General features: G+C 53.5%; 3 protein-coding genes across 10 annotated transcripts in view; 1 reads left to right on the top strand and 2 right to left on the bottom strand.

Moving 5' to 3' along the window:
- Positions 1-246: 246 nt before the first annotated feature.
- On the bottom strand, positions 247-3,520 carry NPM2 (nucleophosmin/nucleoplasmin 2). Of its 4 annotated transcripts, none has more exons than XM_055696261.1 (10): positions 2,951-3,520; positions 1,962-2,044; positions 1,782-1,867; positions 1,554-1,673; positions 1,375-1,468; positions 1,177-1,304; positions 879-904; positions 729-765; positions 450-520; positions 247-312 (listed from the first exon to the last, which is right to left on the bottom strand). In XM_055696261.1, the coding sequence occupies exons 2-9, from the start codon at positions 2,023-2,025 to the stop codon at positions 476-478; spliced, it is 600 nt and encodes a 199-aa protein (XP_055552236.1). In that variant the 5' UTR covers positions 2,026-2,044; positions 2,951-3,520; the 3' UTR covers positions 247-312; positions 450-475. The 4 variants fall into 4 exon arrangements, with proteins under 4 accessions (XP_055552236.1, XP_055552233.1, XP_055552234.1 ...); XM_055696258.1 differs by having other exon boundaries at positions 879-907; positions 2,951-3,519; XM_055696259.1 differs by having other exon boundaries at positions 879-907; positions 3,146-3,519.
- Positions 3,521-4,068: 548 nt separating this feature from the next.
- On the top strand, positions 4,069-6,512 carry PBDC1 (polysaccharide biosynthesis domain containing 1). 2 transcript variants are annotated; one of them, XM_055696263.1, is made up of 7 exons: positions 4,069-4,128; positions 4,212-4,277; positions 5,522-5,581; positions 5,674-5,814; positions 5,926-6,037; positions 6,200-6,329; positions 6,360-6,512. In XM_055696263.1, exons 1-6 carry the CDS (start codon positions 4,111-4,113, stop codon positions 6,310-6,312), a joined length of 510 nt encoding a protein of 169 aa, XP_055552238.1. In that variant the 5' UTR covers positions 4,069-4,110; the 3' UTR covers positions 6,313-6,329; positions 6,360-6,512. The 2 variants fall into 2 exon arrangements, with proteins under 2 accessions (XP_055552238.1, XP_055552237.1); XM_055696262.1 differs by having other exon boundaries at positions 6,200-6,512.
- A 1,676-nt stretch (positions 6,513-8,188) lies between these two features.
- Positions 8,189-27,234, bottom strand: part of XPO7 (exportin 7) — a 48,400-nt gene continuing 29,354 nt past the window's right edge. For all 4 annotated transcript variants that reach the window (XM_055696237.1, XM_055696238.1, XM_055696235.1 and 1 more), the window contains exons 9-28: positions 26,423-26,542; positions 26,040-26,186; positions 25,076-25,248; positions 23,817-24,010; positions 22,620-22,725; positions 21,156-21,291; positions 20,148-20,221; positions 18,979-19,059; positions 18,413-18,476; positions 17,101-17,209; positions 16,518-16,624; positions 15,956-16,044; positions 15,131-15,238; positions 13,925-14,007; positions 13,141-13,355; positions 11,824-11,962; positions 11,338-11,498; positions 9,589-9,687; positions 9,143-9,270; positions 8,189-8,989 (exon numbers count right to left, since the gene is read on the bottom strand). In XM_055696237.1, the coding sequence (XP_055552212.1) occupies positions 8,896-8,989; positions 9,143-9,270; positions 9,589-9,687; positions 11,338-11,498; positions 11,824-11,962; positions 13,141-13,355; positions 13,925-14,007; positions 15,131-15,238; positions 15,956-16,044; positions 16,518-16,624; positions 17,101-17,209; positions 18,413-18,476; positions 18,979-19,059; positions 20,148-20,221; positions 21,156-21,291; positions 22,620-22,725; positions 23,817-24,010; positions 25,076-25,248; positions 26,040-26,186; positions 26,423-26,542 (2,427 nt within the window). In that variant the 3' untranslated portion in view covers positions 8,189-8,895. The remainder of the gene's footprint in view (positions 8,990-9,142; positions 9,271-9,588; positions 9,688-11,337; positions 11,499-11,823; positions 11,963-13,140; positions 13,356-13,924; positions 14,008-15,130; positions 15,239-15,955; positions 16,045-16,517; positions 16,625-17,100; positions 17,210-18,412; positions 18,477-18,978; positions 19,060-20,147; positions 20,222-21,155; positions 21,292-22,619; positions 22,726-23,816; positions 24,011-25,075; positions 25,249-26,039; positions 26,187-26,422; positions 26,543-27,234) is intronic.

The following is a 27,234-nucleotide window of genomic DNA, read 5'->3' as shown; positions in this document are numbered from 1 at the left end:
CATCTCCCTGCTGCTCGGTAATCCCCCTTTGTCTCCTATTCACAAGCAACACTTGTTACCCTGCGCAGGACAGTGGGTAGGGGGGCTGCCGCCAGCCCCCCCAGCCCGAGGGGAAGGATGCTGCCAAGGCAGGCAGCACAGGGGAGCCCGGGCAGTGGGCACAGAGCTCTGCACAGCCCTGGGGGGAGGTGGGGTGGGCAGGAGCAGCCCCCTGGCCAGGATCCAACCCCAGCATGGAGAGCCAGGTGTGCAAAACAGCCTTTATTGGGGAAGGGCAACACCAAAGCAGCAGCTTTCCAGGCTCTTCTGCACCTGGAAGGGAAGGAGAAAGGGTTTATGCACAGGTAGCCCCAGCTGACCCCACTCTGGTGAGAGGAGGGCGCACACGGGCCCCCTCCCAGCCCCATAGGGACCCTTGCCCTCAGCCACCCCATCCCACCGCCCTGTACCTGGCCAGGTTCCTCCACAGCTCCTGCTACTTCTTTGCTGCTGCCTTCCTGCCCCGGCTGGCTCCTCGCCCCTGTGGGGACAGGGCTGTGGCTGAGCCCAGGGAGCCCCCAGCCCTGTGTTTCTCCCCCATTTTTTGAGTTGAGCAGCCAATTAGCACCAACATCAGCCCCCTTCCCTGCCCAAGAGCTCCCAGCCCTGGGTCAAGGAGCGTTAAGCCAGACACCTGGCTGCAGTGGGGCAAGCAGGAGATGCCGAGGGACACCCCAGCTGGCTCCTACCTTGCTGGGAAGGGGATCCTCAGGGGAGATGCTGTTCCTGCTCAGGAGAGAAGGGCAGGGCTGAAATTAGGGGTGCAGAGTCCCAGCAGCACAGGGGACCCCTTGCTCCATGGCAGCGCTGGGGCATGCTTTCCCCTCCATCATACTCACAGCTCATCCTCCTTCTCCAGCCTCCTCTTCTAGGGAGAGAGAAGAAGATGGAGACAGCAGGGCCAGGCATGTGCGGGCAAGACGGGGACTTGCTACGGAGCCTGTGACTCTTCCTCCCCAGGGATGAAGATCACAGCTCATCCCCATTACAGAGAGGGGTTTGGGCCACAGAGCAGCCTGTCCCTGGGACCGGGGCATGGCGAAGCTCCCAGCAGAGGAACCTGCATCCCTGTCCCCCTCCCCACCACAGCACAGGGACCCCTCTGCATGGCACATCCCCAGCCGAGCGGGTGCTTACCTTGGCAGCGTTGCCCTTCTTGGCAGCTTGGCCCTTGGGGGGCTTCTCGGGGGACTCTGGTGGTTCCTCTTCCCCAGAATCCTCCTCTTCCCCTTCTTCCTCCTCATCCCAGGTCAGGTTGGGCACCACTGTGGGAGAGCCTGGCTAAGCCCCTGCCCCTGGGGAGGGGTCTCAGGGCAGTGGTACCCTGGTACTCACTGGAGACATGCTGCCCGCTGATGTAGACGGGGCCGGAGCCAGCTCTCAGGTGGAAGGTGACCGGAGGTGTCAGCTCCACTCCCACCATTGTGGCCTGGAAGAGAGGAGGGTGGCAGCACCCACCAGCAGCAGCCCCCCACCCCCACCCCGGCAGCGGGGCCCCTACCCTGGGCACTCACCATGGGCAGCACGGATGGCTTCAGCGTGCAAACAGGCACCGGGGCATGAGCATCCCCCTCCTCTGCTGGCACGATCTCCACCACGTGGAACTCATCCTCTGCCATCTCCCCCAGGCAGATCTTTGGGGATTGAGAAGAACATCCCCCCCCTCGTGACCCCCACGGCACCCAAACAGCCCTCAGGCAGGACTGCCGGGGGGGGTGGGGGGTGGGACAGGGACCACCTACCGTCCGCAGGGCCAGTTGCTGCTCGCACCGCCATTCCTCCGGCCCTTGGAAGGTGTAGGAGTCCTGCTTGCTGCTCAGCTCACACCCTGCGGGTGGGGGGTGTCGGTGCGGGGCTACCCCGGGGGGAGGGGGCGGGGGGGCAGCCCCCTAGGGAACCCGCTGGGGGGACCGGGCACTTACCCCAGATCAGGGACACGGGTTTCTCAGATCTGCTGTCAGCATCAGCGCTGTCCGTAAGGGACATGGCTCAGGGATCCCTCAGCCTGGGGAAACACACAGCGCTGCTCTGCAGGGACCCCCTGGGAGGGGTCTCCCCAGCTCCCCCCCCCCCCCCCATCACTTTGTCCACAAGAGCAACACAGCACTAAAAAAAAAACAAACCAAAAAAAAACCCCCACCAAACCAAAAAAAACCCAAAACCAGCTCACCCCACAACACCAAACCAAGCACCAGCAGCCACCAAGCACCAGCAGCACCCACCACCTGAGCAGCTTTTAGAGGCAGAGGAGCCCCCACCCACTTGCCCACCCACCCAATTAGCACCCTGGCCCTTTCCACCTTAAATGGCAACAGCCCCTCAAGGGCAATGAGACCCCCCAGGTGTGGGTGAGCTGGAGCCCTGCCCGCCCTGGCCACCGAGCAGCCCCTTCGTCTCACCCCAGGGTGGGGGTCCCTGCCGTGCCCCTGGTCCCATAGCACCCAGGTGCCGCGGGTGCTGGGCAGGGGGTCCCGCCACCCCACAACGGTGGCAGGAGAAGCATCAGCTTCGTACCCCGAGCGACCCCTGTGAGTCCCAGCCTGCAGTGGGGAGGGGGCCCGGGGGGCTGCTGTCCCCCCCTGATGTCCCAGCCCTCAGGGAACAGGCTGCTGGGGGCACAGCCCTGCCCCGGGGGTCTGCATGTCACCCTGGCGTGCCATGGGTCACCTTGCCCTGCTGTGTGCCACCCCGGCGTGCCATGGGTCACCATACACTCCTGTGTGCCACCCCTGTGTGCCATGGGTCACCTTGCCCTGCTGTGTGCCACCCCGGCGTGCCATGGGTCACCATACACTCCTGTGTGCCACCTCTGCATGCCATGGGTCACCTTGCCCTGCTGTGTGCCACCCCAGCGTGCCATGGGTCACCATACCCTGCTGTGTGCCACCCCATGTGCCATGGGTCACTGTACCCTGCTGTGTGCCACCCCTGCGTGCCATGGGTCACCTTGCCCTGCTGTGTGCCACCCCTGCATGCCATGGGTCACCATACCCTGCTGTGTGCCACCCCTGCATGCCATGGGTCACCGTACCCTGCTGTGTGCCACCTCTGCGTGCCATGGGTCACCTTGCCCTGCTGTGTGCCACCCCTGTGTGCCATGTGCCACCTTGTAGTGCCGCAGGTTCCCATGCTCTGCCATGTGCCACCCTGCCCTGCAGCCTCTGCCATGTGCCACCCCAGTGTCCCGTGGGTCCCTGTGCCCCGCCACTGCTGCCACGGGCCCCTGGGTGTGCCATGGGCCACCATGTACCGATGCTCCTGCCACGGACCATCGTGTCCTGCCACGTGCCACTTCCCTGTGCCACGGGTGCCCGTGCTGTGCCAGGTGCCACCTGTGCTGGGCACCCTCTACGCTGGCCCCGCATGTCCCTGTGCTCCATGTGCCCCTCTTGTCCCCCTGCCCTGCGTGTCCTGGTCCCCATGTTCCCACGCCCACTGTGTCCTTGTGCCTCCCGTGTCCCTGCTGCCCTGCGTGTCTTGGTCCCCCGTGTCCCCCTGTCCTCTCGTGTCCCCCTGCCCCGCACGCCCCATACCCCAGTTCCCTCTGCCCCACGTGTCCTGGTCCCCTGTGCCCCCCGTATCCCTGTGCCCCCCCAGTCCCCGTGCCCTCCACCCCGTGTGCCCCGGTCCCCCGTGTCCCCCTGTCCCTGTGCCCCCCTGTAACGCCCGTGTCCCCCCGGTCCCTGTACCACCCCATGTCCCCCTGTCCCCGTGCCCCCCGCCCCTCGTGCCCCGGTCCCCCTGTCGCCATGCCCCCCCGTACACCCCGTGTCCCCCTGTCCCCGCGCCCCCCGCCCCGTGCCCCCCTATCCCCGTGCCCCCCTATCCCCGTGCCCCCCGTCCCCGTGCCCCCCGTCCCCGTGCCCCTCTCTTGTCCCCCTGTCCCCGTGTCCCCCGGCCCGCGTGTCCCCGTGTCCCCCTGTTCCCCCGTACCCCCCGTACCCCCCGTGCCCCCCCGGTCCCCCCCGTGCCCCGGTCCCCCGTGGGCGCAGGCGCGCGTGGGCGGGGCCGCGGCGGCGCTTCCGGCAGCGCGGGGCTGTCGCTGTCGCGGGGCTGTCGCTGTCGCCGGCGATGGCGGCGGCGGGACTGGTGGGGCCGGGGGGGCCGGGGGGAGCGGGGGGCAGGGGCCGGGGTCCCCCCCGCCGCTCCCTCAGCAGCTTCTCCCCGCGCAGGGACCCGGCGAGGCCGCCGCGGCCGCTCACGCGCTGTCGCTGCCGGCCGAGGCCTTCGGGAACGATGTGAGTGCGGGGGGGCGGGGTCCCTGCCCGGGGGGTCCCTGCCCGGCGGTCCCTGCCCGGGGGGTCCCAGTCCTGGGGGGTCCATGTCCCGGGGGTCCCTGCCCCGGGGATCCCTGCCACAGGGGGTCCCAGTCCTGGGGGGTCCCTGCCACGGGGTGGTTCATGTCCCAGGGGTTCCCTGTCCCGGGGGGTCCCTGCCACAGGGGGTCCCTGCCCCGGGGATCCCTGCCCGGGGGGTCCCAGTCCTGGGGGGTCCATGGCCTGGGGGTCCCAGTCCTGGGGGGTCCCTGCCCCGGGGGGGTCCCTGCCACTGGGGGTCCCTGCCTTGGGGGTCCCTGCCCGGGGGGTCCCAGTCCTGGGGGGTCCATGGCCTGGGGGTCCCAGTCCTGGGGGGTCCCTGCCCCGGGGGGTCCCTGCCACTGGGGGTCCCTGCCCGGGGGGTCCCAGTCCTGGGGGGTCCCTGCCCCGGGGGGTCCCTGCCACTGGGGGTCCCTGCCCCGGGGGGTCCCTGCCTTGGGGGTCCATGTCCTGGGGGTCCCTGCCACTGGGGGTCCCAGTCGTGGGGGGTCCCTGCCACGCGGTGCTTCATGTCCCAGGGGTTCCCTGTCCCGGGGGGTCCCTGGTCCCAGGGGGTCCCTGTCCCAGGGGAGTCCATAGCCTGGGGTTTCTCGGTCCTGGGGATTCCCTGTTTGGGGGGGGGGGGGTCCTTGTCTTGGGGTTTTCCATATCCCATGGAGTCCCATCCCAGGGTGCTCCATGGCCCGGGGTGGTCCGTGTCCAAGGGGGTCCCTGTCCTGTGGTGTCCCTGTCCTGGGGGGGTCCCAGTCACAGGGGGTGTCTCTGTCCCGGCAGAGGGTTCCAGCCTTGGAGGATCCCTGTCCTGGGGGGTCCCTGTCCCAGCAGGGGGATCCCAACGCAGGGCGAGGGTCCTAGCCCAGGGGGGCTTCCAGCCTCAGGAGTCCCAGTCCTGGGAGCCCCCAGCACCGAGGGGGGTACCAGTCCCCACTGGGGGGGGGTCCCATGCAGATGGGATGCTTTGGGGTCTGCAGGTCCACAGCCTCACCCACGAACCCCCACCGCAGCCATGCCGGGGGTCTGCCTGGCCACAGACCCTCACCCACAAGCCATCTCTGCCTCCACCCCCTCCCTTTGCCCCCACTCGCTTCCCCCATGACCCCCAAGGGGAGGGGAGGACCCCCCCTCAAAGGCAGAGCGATGCCTGACCCCCCCTCCTGCCTTCGCAGCCCCGCGTGGAGCTGGCCTGGGCCATGAGAGCCCACCAGCACGCCCAGGTCTACTTCAATGTAAGTCCCAGGGGGGGTGTCAGAGTGGGGGGGGGCCTTGTTGTGGGGGGTGGGGGGGTGGAACTGGTTAAATCTTTAATCTTCCCACATAGCTCATCTCCTCCGTCGACCCCAAGTTTCTAAACCTGACCAAAGTTGATGACCAGATCTACGGTGAGTTCAGGAAAACCTTCAAGGATCTTAAAATCGACGTGCTCGACCCCGAAGAGCTGAAGTCGGAGCCGGCCAAGGAGGTGGGTGGGGAGCGGGGGGTGGGGACGGGACAGGTGAATTTTGCTCCCCCCCCCCCGCCCCCCCCCCCCCTCCCTGGGCTCCAGGGATGCTGACGACGTTTCCCTCCCTAGAAGTGGCGGCCGTTCTGCCTGCGCTTCGAGGGGGTGGTGGAGGATTTCAACTACGGCACGCTGCTCCGCCTGGACTGCCGCAAGGACTACACCGAGGAGAACACCATCTTCGGTGAGAACACCGCTGGCACGGCACGGCACGGCACGGCGAGCCACCCTCAGGCTGCCACCGGCCCCATCCCTGCTAGAAAAAGGGCGCACAAGGCAATGGGAAGGTTCAAACCACAGATCTGCTCTTTTTTTTTAAAAGAAGTTTTTTTTTCTCTTCTTTTAGCCACCAGAATCCAGTTTTTTGCCATTGAAATCGCCCGGAACAGAGAGGGCTGGAACAGCGTCGTCTACAGCAGTGCCAGGCAGCCGGTGGCCAAGGAAGCGGCGTCGGGGTGATGGTGGGATGTTCACCCGGTGCCGAGCCCCAGGAGGGGCAGAAAACCCCCTGCCCCACTGCTGGCAGGGTCTCGGGGTGTGGGGGGGCAGGGCTATACCCACCTTCCCCCCTCCTCCAATTCAGACTCCCATTTGCAGACTGTAAATAAATGCTTTTAAAAAAAAATAAAAAAAAAATTACAAAAAAATTTAAAAATTCATTCCTTGCACTGCAGGTGTGGAAAGGGTCATTCCCTGGAACAATCCGCTTTGATTTTGGCTAGATCCACGAGCCCCCCCCCCCCCCCCCCCCCAATTAACATATTTTTTTAAATCCGCTTCAGAGGGAAAACTGGCCCCGCAGCGGGCAGGGGGCAGCTCCTGCAGGGGTGGGCTCGGGGCGCAGGCGATGCCCAGGCAGACACGGCTCAGTAGAAACCATTGAAGTTTTATTTGCAGTCACAATGCTTACACTGTATGCAGCAAACACCCTTACAAGTCAACCAGCAATCTGCTCACAGCGAAAAAAGGACCCAACACACAATCGCCAGAGGAAAGAAAACAAAACGAAACAAACAAACAAACAAACAAAAAAAAAAGGGGAAAAATAAAATAATTAAGAGGAGGTGGTGTCTGGGAAGAGAAACTGAAGCCCTAAGGACCGAGTGTCTGTGGGTAGAGCTGAGCAAGGGGATGCACACGACTAGCAGCAACAATAGTGGAAAAAGTACAAGGCAAACAGGTTCCCTCCCCCATCAGCTTTCCTCCGTCAGTCAGTTTTATATCCAAAACATTTCTTATGGTGCCTTATTAAAAAATGGAATAATTTTAAAGGGGGGTGTTAGATACTTCGTGCTAGGCAAACCTTGTTATTAAGAACGCTGTGAGGCGGTAAGCTGGCTGCAGCAGCCCTGCGGCCGAGCTCTGGAGAGCACGGAAGGAGCATGGGAAGCTCGTCCGCAGCCCGAGCATCCCTGGGGGGCTCGTCCGCAGCCCGAGCATCCCTGGGGGGCTCGTCCGCAGCCCGAGCATCCCTGGGGGGCTCGTCCGCAGCCCGAGCATCCCTGGGGGGCTCGTCCGCAGCCCGAGCATCCCTGGGGGGCTCGTCCGCAGCCCGAGCATCCCTGGGGGGCTCACCCGCAGCTTGAGCATCCCACGGGGGGCTCACCCGCAGCCCGAGCATCCCTGGGGGGCTCACCCGCAGCCCGAGCATCCCTGGGGGGCTCACCCGCAGCTTGAGCATCCCTGGGGGGCTCACCCGCAGCTTGAGCATCCCACGGGGGGCTCACCCGCAGCCCGAGCATCCCACGGGGGGCTCACCCGCAGCCCGAGCATCCCTGGGGGGCTCACCCGCAGCCCGAGCATCCCTGGGGGGCTCACCCGCAGCTTGAGCATCCCACGGGGGCCTCACCCGCAGCTTGAGCATCCCACGGGGGCCTCACCCGCAGCTTGAGCATCCCTGGGGGGCTCACCCGCAGCTTGAGCATCCCACGGGGGGCTCACCCGCAGCTTGAGCATCCCACGGGGGGCTCACCCGCAGCCCGAGCATCCCACGGAGAGCAGGGCAAGCTCACCTGCAGCCAAGCATCCCACACGTGCTACCTGCTCAACTGAGATGGGGAGGGAAATAAAAATTAAAAAAACCCAACCAAACAAAAGAAAACAGAAAAAGAAAAGAAAGAAGGCAGAGTGAGGAGAGCGCCCCTGGGCCGGCGCTGGGCGCAGGGTGCGAGGGAGGGAGGCGAGGGCCCTGCGAGAAGCGGGTTGACGAGGGGACAGCGCCTACTGCTACATCGGGGGACAGGAGAGACACCCACGAGCAAGCACGAATGAAAAGATCACGCGGCATGGCTTAGAGTTCCTAATAACAAGGGCAAGACGGTAACGGGAAGTTGTGATTTCCAGGGGCTTAATAAGAAAAAATATACATTTGGAATTTTACAATGCTTTTTTTTTTTTTTGTTGTTGTTGTTGTCGGGTTTTTGTTTTGTTTGGTTTTTTTTTGTTTTGTTTTTTTTGTTGATTTTTTTTTTTTTTTTTTTTTTTTTTTTGCTTCTCTCTACACTTGTCACTAAATATATCTCTGCACTTTCACACACCCACCCCTTGCCCAGTAAAGCTTCAGGCCTGCAGGACACGCTTTCCTCACTCGCATACACAACCCTCACGCCAGCACCGGTGCACCAGGACTCTGTAAAAATTTCAATCACACTATTTTTTTTTTTTTTTTTTTTTTAAACTGAGTCAATATAAACCTTGTTCAAAATGTTATGAAAAAATGTACATGTTTATACAAGGCAGGCTGCAGCAGAGCGCTGGCGTTCCACGCAGACATTCGGGTAGGGAGACGCTGGATTCTTGCACCTGGCTTATGCCCTTCCACCCCCTCCCACGGAAACAGAAGCACCCTGCCCCGGTGAGCTCAACAACCCCTCCTGTTCCCTCCTCCCGCGGGACGTGGAGTACGGCCCAAAGCGAGCGCCGCAATCCAGCCCTGGGGAAGAGCAGGGATTAGAAACGCCCTCTTTTCTTTCCATCGGAAACGGTAACCCCTCTGGGCCAGGCCAAAGAGATGCTGCTCTGTACAGGTGGAGCTGGGAGACGTCAGCTCATCATGTCGTTGCTGTTCACACCGTAGGTGGAGTTCTTCATGGAGTCGTTCACCTCTCGCCTGAACGCCGACAGGTTCTGTGTAAACCTGAGGAAAAGGCAGAGCAGCGTGTTAAGAGGCGGAGGTTGCCCGTTCCTCCAGTGTTTTGCCCTCCATGAGGACCGTGGACCCTCTGGGCTGTGGCTCCACGTGAAGCTGCGGGCTCAGCACGCCTCGGGGCAGGCTCAGCCCCACACTGACCTGTCCCTGTTCTTGGTTAGGAGGTTGCGCTCGATGCCTTCCATGAGGTTCTCGAAGCAGAGGTGCATTGCCTGCTGTTTCTCCGGAGGCTGGCTGTTCACTATACTGTTCCTCAAGTCAGAGAAATACTGGGGAAGACAAGACAAGGGGTTAATTTTCAGATGAACAGCTGCCTTGGCGCTGGGACGAAGCACGCATGACAGGCTCTTGGGAAGAGGAAAGAAACGCGTTACAGCTCTTCAGGTGACTTCTAGTGCCCTTACGAGTGACAGTTAATAGGGTCCCTTGGCGCCACGGCTGCTGCAGGCGAGGGCTGGACACCCCTCGACACACAATCTCTCCAAGTCCTGACTTCCCAACCACCCTTTCTGACACCGTTCCACTCCCTTCTGCATCACCCAAGCCCTCGAGCTCCTCCAGCTGCGGCGGAAGGGTGGGACATTTACCTTTTCATTAAGCAGTATCAAGCCGAGCAGGGGCCGAGACATTGACCACTGGTTCCTGCAGTCCTCAAAGATGATGATGTTCAACACTGTTGACAGCATCTGGAAGAGGGAAAGCGGTTTAAAAACCAGCACTTCCACCCCAGCTCTCTCCACACCACGGCACTGTGGAGGCTCAGGAGCAACGATTCACCTTTGATGCTCCAGTTATGGACCTTCAGTGCTACAGAGCTTGTCACGGGACGAGAGGAGGACCCGGAGCCCTCCTGAACGGGTGGAGAGCTGCTGGCACATGGAGGAGGTGCCGGGAGCTGTCTGGGTATTTATTCCTGACACATTCCTTCCTGCCCCAAGGCAGCCAGGGGAAGATTGTCTCACCCTTACTTAAACGAGGTAACAGAGAGTGCTTAAATGCAGAGAGCACACGCTCTGGTGCCCTGGGGAGCTGCCTCCAAGGCCACAGCAGGGGCGTCTGCCCTACCTTCCACAGCCTCCTTTGGCTATAGCCAGTATCTAACTCAGCTGGGTTGGAAGGTGCGGCTTGTCTTTTTATACCCTCAGAAAACACAGCTCCCAGCCCCCAAAAAAGCCTGCTTTGCATCTGAGCTACCAGCAAGGCTGGAACAATATTCCCTGCTTTCACGTGGGAGTCATGCTGACACTTTGACAAGTACCAGCGAGTGAAGTTGGCTAACACCATCAAAAACGCACCGAGCACTGCTGCTCAAAGCAGCGCGGCCAGCCAAGAGGCATACAGCAACGTTCTGCTCTCAGGTTTGGATACCCAGATCCCAACACAGGGCCCTCTGGAGCATCAACACCTCCGTGAGCAGAATCATCTGTCACTGAGTGACAAGAGGGACTGGAACTACGCGGTACGTGTAGGTATGTGCTGAGCTAAGCAAGGAAAATGCCTCGGCTTGCTATTGATCCTCTGCCATCGCACACGCTCCTGACCCAGAGAGAAGACAAATCCCAGCAAGCTCCGTGTCTGTTGGAGGTGTTGCAGACGGAGGCGGATGGCAGATGTGCTACCAGCATGTAAAACTCCCTTATCAAATTCACGCTGCGGAAGCCGTTCCGCAGGCGGGCGCGGCCGGTGCCAAGGCGGCACGTGCTCCAGCAGGCTGCAAACCCGACTTCCACGTGGGTCCCGACACCAGCACCACAGCAGAGTTCCCGGCTGCTGAATTCTGCGCAGAGCCTTGTGAAGCGTGGGGACCCCACGGTGCCTGCTCTGCTGCGAGCGCACTTGTGCCACCAAGCTGTTCCAGGGATTTAAACAAACCCTGATTTATTTGGTGGTTTTTTTTTTGGTTTTTTTTTTTTTTTTAAGGCAGCAGAAAAACACATGCTTTCTGGTTGAAGGTATGTTTCCTGGCTTCATTTTATGAACTGCCAACACTTCCCCTAACCGCGTTTCTCTTTTTTTCTTTCTTTAAAAAAAAACAAACAAACCAAAAAGACAGAAAAATCTCTTTTTTTGGCTACTTCCTTTCATATCTGAAATGCAAAAGCAGTGTTCCTTGCAGAGGGAGAACGATGGCCCTGAAGCTCAGCTTTGAATCAGACCTGCCGTATGATGAATGTGTAGGAAAAAAATGCGACACTAGTAAAAAAATCTTTTTTGCTCCAGAAAAGCCTGAGGCTCTAGAGCAGCGAGCATGCAGCCCCCATATTACATCACGGTAAGAAAATTCAGGGCTTATCAGGGAGTTTGCCACAACAAGGTCCTACATCTTTGATCTTTACCTGCTGAATCATCTCTGGGTGCTGCTGCATAATGTGCAGGAACCGGTCGCTCTCCTGGGTCAGAGGTGTGGTCCTCTTCTTGGTGCTGCGAGACAGTTGCTTGAAGAGATAGGTGACAATGTGGTCCAAACAGGAGCAGCAGCCTGTGCAAACCATGGTGTCTGCAAGAACAGGGAAGGGGGAGATATTGGGGTACCGCCAGCGTTTCCCTTGCTTCAGGCTCCCAGGGAAACACCCCCATTTATCTGGGTCCTCACAGGGACTTTGCAAGCAAGAACCACCTAACCCTGAACAGGTCAGCGATTTCCTCGCTGATATATTCACTGCCTCTAATGTTCCACTTCAACAGAGGTGAAACTCCTCCACCCATTCCCAAGGGACATCTTACCTGTTCGCCTGAAACACTAATGCATTCAAAGCAACCAAAATCCTTCCCTGCTTCCAAATCAAAGCCCTAAGAGCACAACAGAGAGCAGAAGTAGTTACCTAGTGCAGTGAGGCCTTCTGAAATGGAAGAGAGAATATACATGATTACATGAGGCTCCAGACTGGCTATAAAATTCATGTGGTCCTGGGTAAGAACTTCCAGCAAGGAATAGTATGACTGGCTGAGTTTGGGATAATCCTGCAGAGAAAGGAAGAGAGAAAGACTTTTAAGGCCTCATGGCTAGCCTGGAACCATCGGTTAAGGCTTTCTGCTAGACCCAACCCATTCATTAATCACCTGAAAACTGCTTACTGAATCTCCTGGAAAGGGAACAAACCAACCTCTCTCACAGCATAACTTATGGGCCAACATATTTTCCACCCTTCTTCCGCACCGAAAGCCTTCCGAACAGGCTCCAGCAACAATGGTCCAGCAGGTTCCCAGCACTGTTACATCAAAACATCTTTCCCCACTGCTTCACCCTGTTCTAAATGGGGAGTGTTAGCTGACTAATGCCAACGCTGGAGATGCAGAGATAGGGCTGGCTCTCCAGGTGTCCGTGCAGAGTGCCAGATCACATAAAAATCAGCACACGCGATGCTGGGCTCCGCAGCCTGCGCTGCAGGCAGTGCCACAGCCCCCCCCGCCAGCCCCCAGACTTGGGGGGGACGACTCTGGTGGGAATCCTGCAAAGTGGCCCCATCTCAAGAGCTGCCAGTCTCAAAAGCAATTGTCTGGCCACTGGTATCGTAAATCAAGAACGTGCTGAATGCAGTCCCAGAGAGGGCAACGACTTCTTTCAGATCCTGCTATGGTAATAAGACAGGTAAGACTTAGGAGGAATGTACGCTGCCCTCTCCCTCGATATTTTGCCAAGCAGGACTGTGCTGCTAGGGTCTCAAAGCTCTGCCGCAAAATAGATTCCTGTATACGAGGTCTGGATCGGAGCAAGACTCTGTAGGTGGATGTCTTCAGCAAGCAGGTTGCACTGTAATTGCTGATGCATTCAGATCTCTGCCCACAGGCAAGACAGGGAAGAACAATCCTTCACTTGCAGGAAGTGTTTTTCAGATAGAGGAGGAATTATTTTGGTAATTGCTCTGCTGAGGCTTGGAGTGTACCCCACTGGAAAGCCGAGCAGCCGGGTAGGCCAGCGGGGCCCTTGGGTGGTGGGGTTACAGCCTTCACACGCAGGACCTGCTGCTGCACATTCCAGGAGCTGTAATATCCTGCTGGCCTGTGCCTATAGCTGGGCTTCCAGGAAGTGGCACGAGTTCACTCGTCTCTGTGATTAAAGTATTCCTTTACTGTATAATCTTCCAACCCTGTCCTCCCTAGCCATGTGTTTACGCTGCTAATCACAGGTGTCAGCTTACCAGAAGGTCACTGTGAGGGATGGAAAGCAGAAGCTTGATGAAAGTCTGCAAGGCATTGTCCAGTGCATCATCCCCGTACAGACGGAAGACCCCAAAGTTGACGTAGCTCCCGCTCAGTGCAGCCTTCAGCATAGAGAAGCAGATGGAAATCCCCTTGAGCTTCAAGGCATAGACTTGATCCTTCGGGACCTCCCCAAGCGTTAGGATACGATTTCCTGCACGAGCACAGAAGCGGACTCAGGATTTCAGCAACCACATTCAAACCCCTTTTTCCCCCCAGGGTGCAGGAAAAACAAAAGTAGAGGCATAAGGAGTGGCTGAGAAGTCAGCTCCGAGCACCAAAGAACTTATTCCCCGGCCAAAGGTTAAGGAATTTATTACATGCTTAGAAGTGTGGCTCATCTAGGAACCACGGGAGAACACAACTGCCTGTCATTTCGCTGCGGGAACTGGACAGCAGAAGGACAGGATGGCTCTCCATTTGTGTCACAGGTTTGCCCATGTCACCTTGCTAAGGGGCTCAGCTGGGCTCCTGATCGTTGCTGTCATTTCCTTCCTTGTCTGCACGGCAAACGCCCTGCCCCTTCTGCTTGCCTGCCTACCCAGCTCTTCAAGCAGAAGCATCTCCCCGTATCTAAGCAGGCATTCAGCAAGCAATTTGGCACTGCCTCCCAGCCCGGGCTCGCTCTCTGAGCTGGCAAGTAGCCCAGCCCTCACTCCCCATGCGAGCGGAGGAGTCAAGGGCAGACCAAGGCTGCCCGGACCCCACCTGCGGGATACTCACCATACGTAGTTATCATTTTACTTGTTTCTCGGAAGAGCAGAATGCCATTCGGTGAGGACACATCAAACTGCAGCCGTTGGGATCTAATGGAAAGACAGGGAATAAACTGGAGCTCAGACACACCTGGGAGTTAAAACAAAGCTAACGCTCCAGCACCTCCATGTGCTGCTGTCTACTGGGGCACCCTCCCCCCAGGGCTGCTCCCCCAGAGATCAACAAAATGCCCCGGTCTGGTAGGAAATACTGCTGTTCATTATCAAAGCCAGACAAGGCACAGCCACTTCGGGACAGGGAAGCTCTGCTGTGGCAGAAGAAAGGGCCTATATTTCACAGATGTTAGGAATATTACAAGAGCAAGGCTGGAAATCCTGTCTTGGCAATAGTCACTAGGCTACTGTACACAAATACAGCGAACATCTTGGAAGCGGCATTGTAGGGCAGGCTGACTAGCTCCTATTCATAACACGACCAAGAATTCAGAACTTGGCATTTTTTCCCCTACAGTGAACAGATCTTACAATTGAAGCGCAGCGAGTTGTCCAGTTCACCTCTGAAATAAATGAGTGGACGTATTCCAGTAAGGATTGTCCTACTGCAAAGATGCCGCTCGCTCGCGGCGAACAGTCTGACGGTACGGATTCTCAAGAACTCACAAATGACTGCGCCTGAACCTTGTGTCCCTTCCACTCGGCTGCAACAACAGAGCCTTCCTATAGGGTTGTGTTCAGCTGGCTGCGGGCCAGAGCAACGTCTTGGCAACCTTCCACTGCCAGATTAGACAGCTTCTGAATTATCTGAATAGCGTCAGAGGTACCTCTCTGCTGGCAAAAAGAGCTGATGCTCTAAAAGCAAATGTGGTCATCTGGCTGCCAGATAGAACAACACTCACTTTAAATACAGATTTTAAAAATTAACGTGAGCTGCCTGCCTCCATCTTATAGTGTTGTCCTTGGAAGCAGAGGCTGAATAAATTCAGTGCTTATTGATTGTGTCTCTTGGTCCGAGTCACGACACGACTGGTATCTGAACTGTTAGATCTTCTTCCCTACTGAAACAATGCCAGTTTCCCCCCGTCCCCTTGGCAGCCTTTATAGCATAAATAGATTGAAATAGAGAAAACAGAACCGGGCACCAACACCCACACAAAGACTGAAGCAGCAGACAGACACAAATCCCTGCCAGCTTTCAGACGCTGGGGGTTCATACCTATTGTGTACCAACTCAGCCATCAGTTTGAGGACAGGTGTAGTGCAGGCTGGGTCATGGTACCAGAGTTCAATCGCCCGCTGTAGGATTGGCATGTAGGATGGGTAGCTGTAAAGTGAAAGCTAAGGAACTTTGTTGCTTTGCATGAACTAAAAAGGTCACAACTTCTACCAAAAAGGCATGTTTTGTGTGCTGCACCCAAGCCTTGCAAAGCAGCTTACTTAACAAGGTTAAACAGAGATGCTGCTTGCTGGGGTCTGCTTTAGCACGGGAAAAAAAGCATAAATTAGAAAATAAATATTCAGTCCATTGAAGGAGTTTGCATACACACTTACACTAGGACAAAACCAAAAAAGGTTTTGAATGAAGACAGAAAGATCTGTCAGTGCGACAGACAGCTGACCTTCACCGGCCAAAGAGAAATCTGCAGCCCAGATACTGTGCTCTTTAAGCAGCTATGCTCTCACCAAGAGGACAAAGATACCAACTGCCGCTGGCTTTAGTGAGCAAGAGGAAAAGCTTTTGTTGCTGCTGAGATGCATGCATCCCATTCAAAGCCTTTGTGCTTTACAGGTCAGATCTCTTTAGGTCACTCGGAAAAAACCCCAACAGTTCAGCCTTGAGCAGATTTCTAGGTTGACCTGGTTGCAGACAGGCCAAGTCAAATCTATTTTAGGGCTTAGAGACAGGACACTGAGTACTATAATAGCGAAGAGAAACCCCAGTCAGGATTTAGCAGGGAAACTACGACGCCTGCATGCAGTCAGCCAGAGTTTTCCCCTCTGACAGACAGGATGAGTCAAGTTTAGGGCAACAGAAGGATACATCCACTCAAACAGCATCATGAAGCTGGTCTTGGCATTGAAGGCAAAGGCTATTCCCCTCAAGTCTCTCACCAAACCAACCAAAGTTCTCTGTATTGCAAAAGAAAAGAGATGTTAAAACATAACACACGTATGGATCTCTCCCTCCCCGGCTCCACCAGCCCAGAGCCACTTCCTTTCCTCCCACCCCAAAAGCAACACAGCCTTTCTGTGCTGGATGCCAGTCCCAGGTTAGAGAGCTTCAGGGCCAGAAGCCCTCTTGAATTAGAGCCAGCGCAGTGGCAGTACTGGGGTATTACATTCCCACAAGAAGGAAAGCCGGCACACGAGCCTTCCTGCTTCAGTTATGAGCTACACCTAGACCCCAAGGGGTCCAGGGCGCACCACGGCTTCCCCGTGGACTGAAAGGAAAGCACCCATCACTCCAGCACCTAGTTGTCTCACTCAGAGGGGAGAACGGCTCTCACTCTGCAAGAGTTACTTGCTCTCTCCTGTCTGTCTAAAGCCCCTAAGGGAAAGAGGAAGGAGAGCATGGATAACAGGGAAGGTCCTGCCCAACTTACTTTTGCCTCTTGCTCATTGAAAGTATTTGTGCTGAACATCTGTGCCACAGTCTCAAAGGCAGCTGTGAGGGGAAGCATGAACTGCTCATACTGATCCTCATCTTCCCCTGAAAGAAAAATGAAGAAATCAGGAGGAAATAGACGGCACATCCTTGTGTCCTGCTGTTCTGCCTGTGCTAGACGTGCAGACGTGGCTCACCCATGGAGCCAGAGGCAGTGAGACCACAGGTTTCCAGACAGGTCATCTATCGTTGCCGATACCTAACTTACAGGTAAGGCTTAGAACAAACTCTGCCACATCAAGAACACTTTTGGAATATTACAAAAGAAAAATTTAGCGCCAGCGTTGGTGGCATGCACTTGTGAACTACTTGTACTCAGCAACAGAGCACTAAACCCACTACTCTGGAGCTTCTTTCTCCATCTTTTTCTTATCCCATTTGGCTTTTCCCATTCCACCATCCTTTCCTGGGGGAGCTTACAGCTCCCTAAACAGCTGAGCCTGCCATCCTGCAGATCCTAGCCTCCAAACCACAGAAGACCCTAGACCTAAGACCCTTCTCCCAGGAGAAGACCCTAATACCTAAATCCACCATGAGAAGACGTCCAAGTGCAGTGTAGAACGTAGTCCGACATCTCATGTCAGTCAGGTTGGACTGATTGTTAATGCCCAGGAAGGAAAAGTGCTCGCTCTGCAAACGGAAAAGAAAAGATGGGTTAAAGGGGAGCGACCACCTTGAACGGGCTGCTGTATCGAGGGCTGAGGATCTCTGGCATTCCCCCATCGAATTCTCAGCCTGTGCAAGGGTGAGAAGCAGCGAGCGCCACTGTTCTGCTGTTTTGCTAACCACTCTGCAGCTGCCAGCCATCTCCGAGAGCAAGCCACCAGAGGGCAACAGGAACCGCGCCTGCACGCCCCAGAACAGCATCCTATCCACCGGCAAGGATACCTTTCATCTTGGAATTCCCCAGGACCAGATGAACAAGGAAGTCTTGCTTTGCCTCCAGAGCAAAGCAGCAATCTGCCACCCTTACTCCTGGGGATCCTTCAGCCACTAAGGTTGCTGAAAACCAGCCCTCTGCAGACAGATCCCCAGTGACCCTGCCTGCATTTTCCACGGAAACAGCAGCCCCAGACGACGCAGCTCGGGTGCAGCTTCTGGGCCAAACACAGGACATAGGACTGCCTGCAAAACATCCCCTAGCTCGAGGAATACAGCGCCTCGTTCAACCAGTCGATGCAAACCTTCTGGACGTGCTGCTGGGAGTCCTATTGCTCCAGCATCGGAGCATCAAATGACTCCATGCTCCCAGAGGCAAGTCAGAAATCTGATACTTTGCTGCTGGCTTCTAGCTGCTCGTTCTAACATTTTTGATTTCAAGTTAGCATCCCAGATCCGCCCAGGGAGGACCATAGTGGTAGTGACCAAGGAAGAAGGCTGCTCTCCTGGTCACTGCAAGCGATGGCACTTCTTCCAAATCAGTCTTTTTAGAACAAAAGCTGGGGGCACTGAAATGCTGTGATATTTTGCTTGATATTGCATAAACAACGCTCACTGCTGTCCACCAGCACGCGCAGCAGTATCAGCGGTCTCCTGCATTTTGCTCTGGAGATGGCTGTCTTTCAGTGGAATAAAGAGACCCTCGCATTAACCCTCTGGGGATGAAAGGTACCATGTAATTACAGCCCCTCAAAACTGAAGGGCAGGCTTCAAATAAAGAGAGACGGAACACAGATCACGTTTTCTAGAAGCTCATCTAGTACAATGGAAGCATCTGGGAGACAGGTAACTTCAAAAGTGTGCCCAGGTGTTAAAATCGGGATTATCTCAACTGCACAAAGGCAGATGGAGGAGTCTGCTGTGAGACAAGAAGCAGAAGGTGAAAGGACTTACCGTGTGATTGTTCAGCATGAACTGTACGGCGCTCAGTTTCACCAGCTTTCTAACACTACTGTATGTAAAGGGGGTGTTAAGGAAGCAGCAGAGTCAGCAGAAAACGCCTTACAGTGCTTGCAAAGCATTTTCCAGGGCAAAACTGGAAGGGGACTTAGGTCTGTATTATTCCGTATGTTCTAGCCTCTCTTCCACTTGTTGCAAGAGCAATCAAGTTGTATAGAAGTCTCCTGTAGAGACCCGCAGTGACCATTTTTATTTACTCTGTCAGGAAGAACAAGTAGAAGGCCCTAAGATAGACTGTAAACAAATTAACTGCAGACAGCAAGCTACAAAGCGATTATGAGCCAGAATAAAACACCATTATAGCCATCCACTGCAATTCAACAGCTAGGTAAGACGTTGACCAAGCACTCGCGCTCTCTTTCTTCTCACTACCCAAATGATGAAGCAGTTCAGGAATCTGTTACATGCAGAGTGCTCCCATTCCAGCCGAGCATCTGGGCCACTCTTCCCCCATCGGCTTAAGCGTCCTGCGCACCCAACAGCTCTTCCGAAAAGGATATCCAATGGAGAGGTCATTGAGCAGCTGCAGCGTCTTGGAGGTGATAGGCTCGCATCGACCCCAGTACTTCAGGTTGGTGATGCTAGGGAAGAGCACAACAAGGAAGGATCAGAGGGGTTTGCTCGGCTTCCCCTTTGCTGTGCGGCGGATTCTTTCAGTTCAAAAGTCACCCAAACATCATCAGCTCCACCCTCCACCGAAACCACAGACATCACAAGCCACAAAATATTGGTATAAAATTACTGTACTTACATTTGGTTGACTAGAAAATTATCCTTCAGATAATCTTCACTACTTGGGTCCCAAGCTACACTGGCCCATACCCAGGCCCTTGGAATTCTGTGGCACTCCAGGGCTGGTTTCTGCAGCAAGGGTAAGAGAATTCTGCGGCAGTGACTACATGCAGACGTATGCAATTCTGCACCTGCACCATCCACTGTCAGCTGCAGAATTCTAGTAGCCCTTGCTTCTTCCAGGAGAGCCATTTCACCCCTTGGGGATGATGCGCAGCTGGGGCGCACGAGGGTAGGCAAGGCCCCATGCACGTAAAGATGGGGGCGATGCTAAAGAATTTGAAGGGGAGCTAGCGGCTGCACAGCACCAGGCGCACGGCACTGGGCGTCAGCGCTGGAGCTACTGAATTGGTTCAAAATGCTAACAGAAGCTGCCAAGGACATGACAAAAAGCCAGTCGACAGGTTCGGTCCAGAGGAGAGCTGCCCAGGAACAGGCCGAATAGGGTGCCTACCGGAGTGGAAGAATTTTAAGAAAAGGACTTGCGCTACCCTGGTACTGAACAGCACAATTTGCAAAGAAAACCTTTGAAGGAGTCCCCTCCCCACAGAGCTTTCGTGGCTGGTGATTGCCAATAGTCAAGTGATAGGGCATGAGTGCTCGAGGCTGTCCCCTTCTCTGACTTTGGTTTTACTAAGCAGGCACTGGAAAGAGAATCCATTATCTTGGTGTACGGCTTATTTTTGTGTCTCCACGGTGGATAAATCAATCCTGGATATTGCGCGTGACTTAAGCCCTGATAAAAGCCTGTAATTCTCTTGAGTAGCCAGATGTTACTAGTTTTAGACTGAACAACACTCCCTCATGCTCCAGTTTTCCTGGTTATACCTTCAAATAAACCCTGGAATCTCTGATGCCTGCAAGCAGAAACACTTACATTTTTCCTATGAAGACGCTCAGGACCATGGTCTCATCATTCAAACCCAGGACCTCTGAGAGACGGCGGTACAGCTGGAGGGGAAAAAAATAACACCAATTTAAAAGCTGTCAAGAAAACAAGTAATGATCAAAGACTTTGTTTTTGACTTGTTCTCCCCGTGTGGCACATGGGCCTAGGAGGGTGTGTGCTCTGGGCTTTCCTAGATCTCCGTGTGTTGTTTGACTGATCTGATCCAGACCAATACTTGCCCTAATCACTGCTACCTCTTTCCACTAATCAGAGCAGGTTCAGGTACTGTACACAGAAGCTGGAGAACCCGCCTTTCCTAGGGAAAGGGGACATAACTACTGTGCTGCTTCACACAGTATCTTAGTGTATTTGTTTGGAACTCTTTGAGTTTTTTGCCACATCATTGCTCTGAAGTCTCTGGGGTGGGGAAGGAAGGTCATAGGTTACTGGAAAGGAATGGAACCTAACTCTGGAGTAATGACATTCCCATTCTTTACTGGTTTTTTTTGGTGTAAAAAAGGGTATTTTGCATTTTTAAAGAGGCACCAAGGCATTCAAATCTACAATTGCCTTGTAATGAAGAGAATGGATATCGATCTCCACTTTAGAGTGGGGAAGCAAGGCACAGGTGCCAAGGTCAGGCTCCTTATGGGTGTACGAGGTGATGACCTCACACACTTCCACAGGTATATTGGCTTAAGGGAACTCATATGAAGTCACAGCAGAAACCTGGCAGATACCAAAACTGACGTTCTAGGGCTACTGTCACAGTCACTGGCTGCCTTCCGACATACACAGAACACAGTATTCAAAAACAGCTCAGGGCTTGCAAAATTAACACGCGACATGTATCCAGAAAACACCGCAGACTGGTCTCTTAAGTATTTTCAGCTATAAAGAAGAGAAAACAAATAATGCCACTTGCTTTCATTTAAAAAGGGAAGCTATTACTGGACTTCATATCCCCAAAGAGACATAGCCAAGCAGACTAATTACCTTGGAAGACTTCTGCACCTGATCTCCAATATAGATCTTGCGGAACTGCTCAAAGAAGCTCAGCATGGCAAGCTCCAGCTTCTCATTCCCTGCCTGCGCCAAGCGAGAGTCCGTCAGGTTCATCAGCTGCAGCACCCTGGAGAAAGGTGGGAAAAAACACACCTTGCTGATGGGGCCCTGGGAGGAGGGAGGGATTCCTGGCACACGGTGGTGTTTCCAGGCTGAGTGCAATGGTATTTTTCACTTTCTGTGGGCGCTGTTGTTTTGGGTCAAGGACTGACAAAACTGGTGACAAAACAGTGACTGGGGTACATTCCCCTCCGGTGCAAGGCCACTGTAAGGCTTCCGTGTCCCCTCTGAGAGGGATGCAAGGCCTCAGGTTTTAGTTTGCTGGTGAAGTGAGTTTCAGGTGCTTTAGTGCGCTCGCCTAACGACTGGTCCATCGTGTTCTCAAACCCACCTGAGCAACTACTGCTCCCCTCACAAGAGCAAGGCTCTAAGTGACACTCCCGCTTCAGTTTGGCTTTTGTTATGAGCCCTGCAGAAACAACGCTGCGACCTGTGCACAGGCAGCGAGCAGACCTTGCTGGCAAGGAAGGGGCAGAGGGATTTTAGGGTAACACACATCCAACAGAACGGGGCAAAAGCAGCGATATTCTTTTTGGCAAGTGCCACAAAGCACAGAGTGGGAAAGAAGATAAAACGTAAATGGGCTTCTATGGACATCCATCACCTATGCTGGCACTAAAGGTAGCTGAAATATATATGGGGTCTCACCATTTCCTCTTCAGTAACTCATCAGCTACGCGGGAAGCCAGTACCTGATGTTATCTGCTGGCTCACCAACAGGCCAGCTTCCATACATTCATAGTTCAGCTCCTTTTCCTACCCTAGCTTCCGAGCAGAGCGATTAGGCTCTGGACCAGAAGGCATTCAGCGCAGCTCAAGGTTGGTTCATGAATTCTAAGCTACGTGTTCTCACATCCATCAGATAAAGCTTGCACTGGAGAGTATTTACAATCCTGAAAACCCAGCACATGTTAGACAACATTGTAAAGTTTTAACAGCTAGAGAAGAGCTACAATATTCACAGCGTATTTACGGACAAAACTCACTTTGGATTATTAACTAGGAAAAAGATTTCCCCCCACCACCCCAGCAAAGAACCATCATGCATTTAGTGCTACTCCAATGCATGCATTTAAGCGCAGTATAATTCCCCTCTTACATGCTCTTCCCCTCTCATTCTCTTTCTTATAAGCCAGATTTCCCAATTTAGGCAAACCACAGCAGAACTCTGCTGGCTGGCTCTAGCCAGTGCCACCCATCTCTTCTTTCAGGACGGCCAATTCCACACCGTTCTTTTCAGCGAAAAGAGGGGAAGAACATGGTGGCAGCTTCACAACAGCAATTCTTTTGTTGACTTCAATAGTGGTGCAGCTAGAAAACAGTCAGCATCCCTACCGACAAACCAACTCGCCATCCATCGCATCCTGCTCATCCGTGCTGGCGAACGAGACCCTACCACCAATCACTGCCCCGATAATATAGACGAGCCACGTCAGGCGCCCTGAAACCAACAGAGGACATCAGAACCAAGCACGTCACACATTACACGGAGGAAGCTGAGGAGATCTGCATTTTATTTTGACAAAGACAGGATTCACAAGGAGTATCTTTCTGCTTTTGTGCCCATTTATACCAAAATTACTCAAACTTCCACTCGGTGGAGAACAGGCACGACTTTACTAGTAAAGAAACAACAACGCCAGGTCTGCCTGGAAGATTTTCATTATTTAAAGCTATTCCACTGCAGAAAGCAACTTTCTTGTAAAACTGTATTCTGCGTATTTAAACAAGGGCAGATGTCAGCAGGCAGTGTTTATTTTTTCAAAGTACATGTGGCTGGTGGAGAAGTCAACATCGCATGGGAGTTTTACCTCCACACACACAAAAAAACCCCACCACGTTAGATCAGACAACACTGTTTCAGAAGGAAGAGGAACAGTTTCCATACCTGTGCTGCTGCATCCAATTCCTCCACGGAAGGGGAAGCAAGCTATGTTATCAGAGGGGGGCATAACTCGGAAGGAACTGTGCCTTTATGGCCAGTGTTAAGCAATTCCTAAACCAACCAGCTGGGCAAGTGCAAAACCTCCATGCTGAACCCACCCAACACTGCGGACAGACACCCACTGTGGACAGTGGCACCAGGTGAACACCCCACTCCCAATTACTCAGTACCAACAACCAGCTGGAGGTTTCTGCCACGCAGCCAGCGGGGAGGTTGAGATGACGACGCTGTACACTGCCTCAGACAGAAGAGGGATGAGGCAGGCAGTGCTGACCACCTGTGGATGGGTCACATCCTCATAACGTGTCCCTGAAAGACTGGGCAAGGGGATGTGCTATATTTCCCCCAAAAAGGGACTCAGCTGTGGGACAGCAATATCTTCAGAGAGCAATCTGTGTGCTTTGGGAGTGTCTTGTCTACAGCCAAAAATATTCTGCAGCACACAGGTACCTCCTCAAGGGAACGTTTGTGAGATCTGCCTCCCCACCCTATGGATTTCACCAGGAATGCAGGCCTCTGAAACGGTACTTTTGCGAACAGGCCACCTATTGCAAACTTGCAGGCCACAATTCTCCAAAGACGCTCACCTTCTTGTACAGCAACGTCCATGGGGCTGGCGGTGGCACTCTGCAGCAGCTCCTGGTAGGACTGGGCTGACTGGTCGAAGAGCTGCACAAGCAGAGCGCAGGTCTTCTCATACTCGCACCGGCCAATGGTGGATAGCTGATCTAGCTGCTGTTGCACAAGGCCAGTATCATCCAGTGGATCCTCTAAACCATCCCTATGCAGCGAGAAAGCAGATTAGCAAAGGACTTCAAATGTAGAGACAGCCTAACCCATAACATTAACTTATTTCTACCAGGTAGAGGATGCTTTCGCAGGCATGCAGCAATTCCAGTGACTGAAGTCTCTGCCTCTACTATTTGTCACGATGGAGAGTTACACAGACCTAAGCATCTGATCGTTGTTGTGGCCATAAAGCAGAAGAGTAATGGTTCAGGTGGAAAGGCCATCAGGACCTGGGATGACTAAGCTTTTCTTACGTCTTTAACATTTATTGAGGTCTTTGAACAGAACGTGCAGTGCCAAGAACAAGGTCTCTGCCTGGCTGTTGTATAAAAAAGCTTTCCATCTTTCTCAATGTTTTAGTTGCCTTTTCCTCTAAATAATCTCAACAATGAATTTATTGCAAACTCCAGAGCTAGCTAAACCTGCTGTTCCTCCCTTGCATCACTAGATACCTAGAAAGGGATAAGCCGATCAGTCTTCCTTAAGACAGGCATTGTTTTTCTAGATTTGACCATTTGTTTTCATCAAATACAAACACACACAAGGTAGAATTCATCCCCCACAAATTCAGGCACTGCAACAAGAGTCTTGTAGGCTGCTCCTACACTCAAAGGAAGGAAAAAAAAAAAAAAGATAAGATACTTCTAGGTAAGATTTGTGCCATCCCACAGGAGAGATCTAAAAACTAAATGAATCACACTTCGCATACATATTCCTCTCTGCTATGATGGCAATTCAGAGTGGAAGCACTATGCTGCAGGTGTATGATGTTAGGTAGGATGAATTCAACCCATAAGATGTCGGTGAGCACTTGGATCAATCTCAGCCATTGGAGATCTCAAAAAAAAAAAAAAAGCTTGAAAAAACCCCCCAATCTCTTTTGTATAAGAGACAGAATATCGTTTAGGTAAGGCTCCCTTAGAAATCCTTTGGTGACTCACCAAACTTCCTGCAGCCGTACCCGTTTTTAAAAGAAACCTCAGAAGACAAACACACTAGAGCCTTCAGACTCTGGTGCTGACAAGAAGAAACGCTGCCATCTCTCTGCTTTTTTTACCTCAATATGATGTGCACAGATTCCAGCCTGGATGTGATGTAAGCTTTCGTGACTTCTGGTGTGTATGTTTCGAGCATGTGAGGCTCTGTGGCTTTAACGTAGGGCACTGATGCAGCCAGCCGCTGCCACAAGCTAAGGAGATAGTGAACGCTGTTCGGCGCAAACTCCCAGTGCTACCAGGAGCCAAGAGAAAGGAAAGAAAACCAGCGAGTTAGGATCTTGGTTACTTTACCCAGATTATTTGGACGGGCATAGCACTAGATACAGCAACACCTAAAAGCTTTAATGACCTGGTCGCCAATTTTCACAATGAATTTCAGTTCACACCTGAATTCAGTGAGCACTAGCGGCGCTCAGCAGACACTGAAAGATCATCCCGAGTTCCTAGGCTGCGTCAAAACCTTTGGTTCCAAACTACTGCTGAGCTCATACTGTAGTGCGCTGTAGACAGCTTCCCAAACAGAAAGTACAGTTTAAAGCTGTTTCCCAGATAAATATAAAAATTTAACAAAGCCGTTAAGTTATATAATTTTTAAAACCATATTCTGCGCAGCAGTGTAGTTACAAGCTGCATACACCAGTGGAAAACTAAGTGGGAAAATGGAATGATATTCATATTACTATCAATCCCTGCAACTGCATTTCAATAGCGAAGTGATACATAATTCTAAAAATAAACCTTATTTAACAGGTTTTTTTTTTCCCCCCTGCTAGGACATGGAAAGACTCTGGAGGCACAGCAGCTCTGCCTTCCCCCACATACTGCTCCTGTTCCATTCAGCAGGAATTCACAAAATAATCAATGCTACACTGCAGGATTTGTCACAGAGTCTGCAGGGTTTTTTGGTAAAAATAACATACAGCAAATTAAGGGGCAAAGAACAGACAAGAGGGTAATAATTTTGTTTCAAAAGAAGACAAGGGGCATAAACACCCATCAAGGGTAAATAAAACCATTTTGTACCTGCAGGCTGGTCACGGTGAAGTTGGCAATGAGTCGGATGACCTCAGGGTAGTTCTCCACCTTCACCAGCTCTCCCAGCTGGTAATTGCTTTTCAATCGGGCCAGCAATCGGCAGAACTCATGGTAGTTGTTTGGGTCTGACAAACTCTGAGAGGAGAAAAAGAGGAGAAGATTTGAGAAACAGCACTACTTGACAACACATGGCAGTCAGCTACAAGAGGTGCGGATTTACGGTGGAACGACAGGAAGAGAGCAGCAAGATGTTGCACCCTTCTCCCCAGTGCCACAAGCGGACACGTACGTTAGGAAGTATTTTTGGTGAGGAAAGGTGAGGCAGAGGGAAGCAGAGCCACAGTTCCACTGACTGCACCCGAAATACTCACCTGTGGGTTTTCCAGTATTCGTTTAACTCCATCAACGAGATGAGATAAAAACTTCGCTCTTTCCGCGTTGTTGAAGAGGGATCTGCGTACAGAGGCTATCTGCACTAAGCAGGATAAAACCTAAAAGGGGCAAAGGGAATAAACAGAAAGGGAGGGATTAGAACAATAAAATGAACAGCACGTTTCCTTTTCATGACACAACAAATCATTTAAGCCTGCTGCTCCTTTGCATGCTACATGACAGCTCCTTCATCTTTGCAATTCTGTGTAGTCTGTATAAAAGTGTAGAAACAAATTACAGCGGAGATAAAAACCACATCGCCCAAGGGAACATCTCCATCCTGACAGTCAAAAGTGTGTTCCAAACTCCGCTCCCAAAAAGGCTGGGATTTCTTTAGATGGAGAACACAGATCTCAGAAGACTGAAAATACACTAGGACTGGCAGGGAAAGCTGGTAAAATTAACACAGACTTGGAAAAATATTGCAGAAGATAGAAGACTGGCAAGAAAAAAAAAATATTAAATTGTCCTCAACTCAAACCTCTGAAATGTAAATCCAGAGTAAATTCCCAGGTGCAGCTGCAGTAGTGAGACACAGGCAGGACTTGGAAGAGCAGCGGCAGTCAGCTTTGATAGCACCCTGCAATCCTTATCCAGAGGCAAAGCCCCATTCCCTCCGACCAGTGTAAGGACTACCTGCTCAGCCACTAAGCCTCTCGTTCTTGCTGGCTCTTACATTTACTGATCAAAGAGGCAGGACAATTAAAGGCGTAATTGCTTGAGATTTCTATTCAGTTAACAACAACAACAA

This window comes from Falco cherrug, chromosome 18 (assembly GCF_023634085.1).
Source record: "Falco cherrug isolate bFalChe1 chromosome 18, bFalChe1.pri, whole genome shotgun sequence".
NCBI classification, from domain to species: domain Eukaryota; kingdom Metazoa; phylum Chordata; class Aves; order Falconiformes; family Falconidae; genus Falco; species Falco cherrug.
Note: the sequence above shows the minus strand (reverse complement) of the source record. Positions and strands in the feature narration are given on the sequence as shown.

Bases quoted from the DNA above. Each gene is read 5' to 3' on its own strand.
- NPM2 (XM_055696258.1), bottom strand. From the start codon at position 2,025: ATGTCCCTTACGGACAGCGCTGATGCTGACAGCAGATCTGAGAAACCC. The intron at 1,305-1,374 runs GTGAGTACCAGG...GCTCTCCCACAG, and splicing joins CAGCGGGCAGCATGTCTCCA to TGGTGCCCAACCTGACCTGG. The intron at 908-1,176 runs GTAAGCACCCGC...CTCTCTCCCTAG, and splicing joins AGAAGGGCAACGCTGCCAAG to AAGAGGAGGCTGGAGAAGGA.
- PBDC1 (XM_055696263.1), top strand. The intron at 5,815-5,925 runs GTGGGTGGGGAG...TTCCCTCCCTAG, and splicing joins AGTCGGAGCCGGCCAAGGAG to AAGTGGCGGCCGTTCTGCCT. The intron at 6,038-6,199 runs GTGAGAACACCG...CTCTTCTTTTAG, and splicing joins CGAGGAGAACACCATCTTCG to CCACCAGAATCCAGTTTTTT.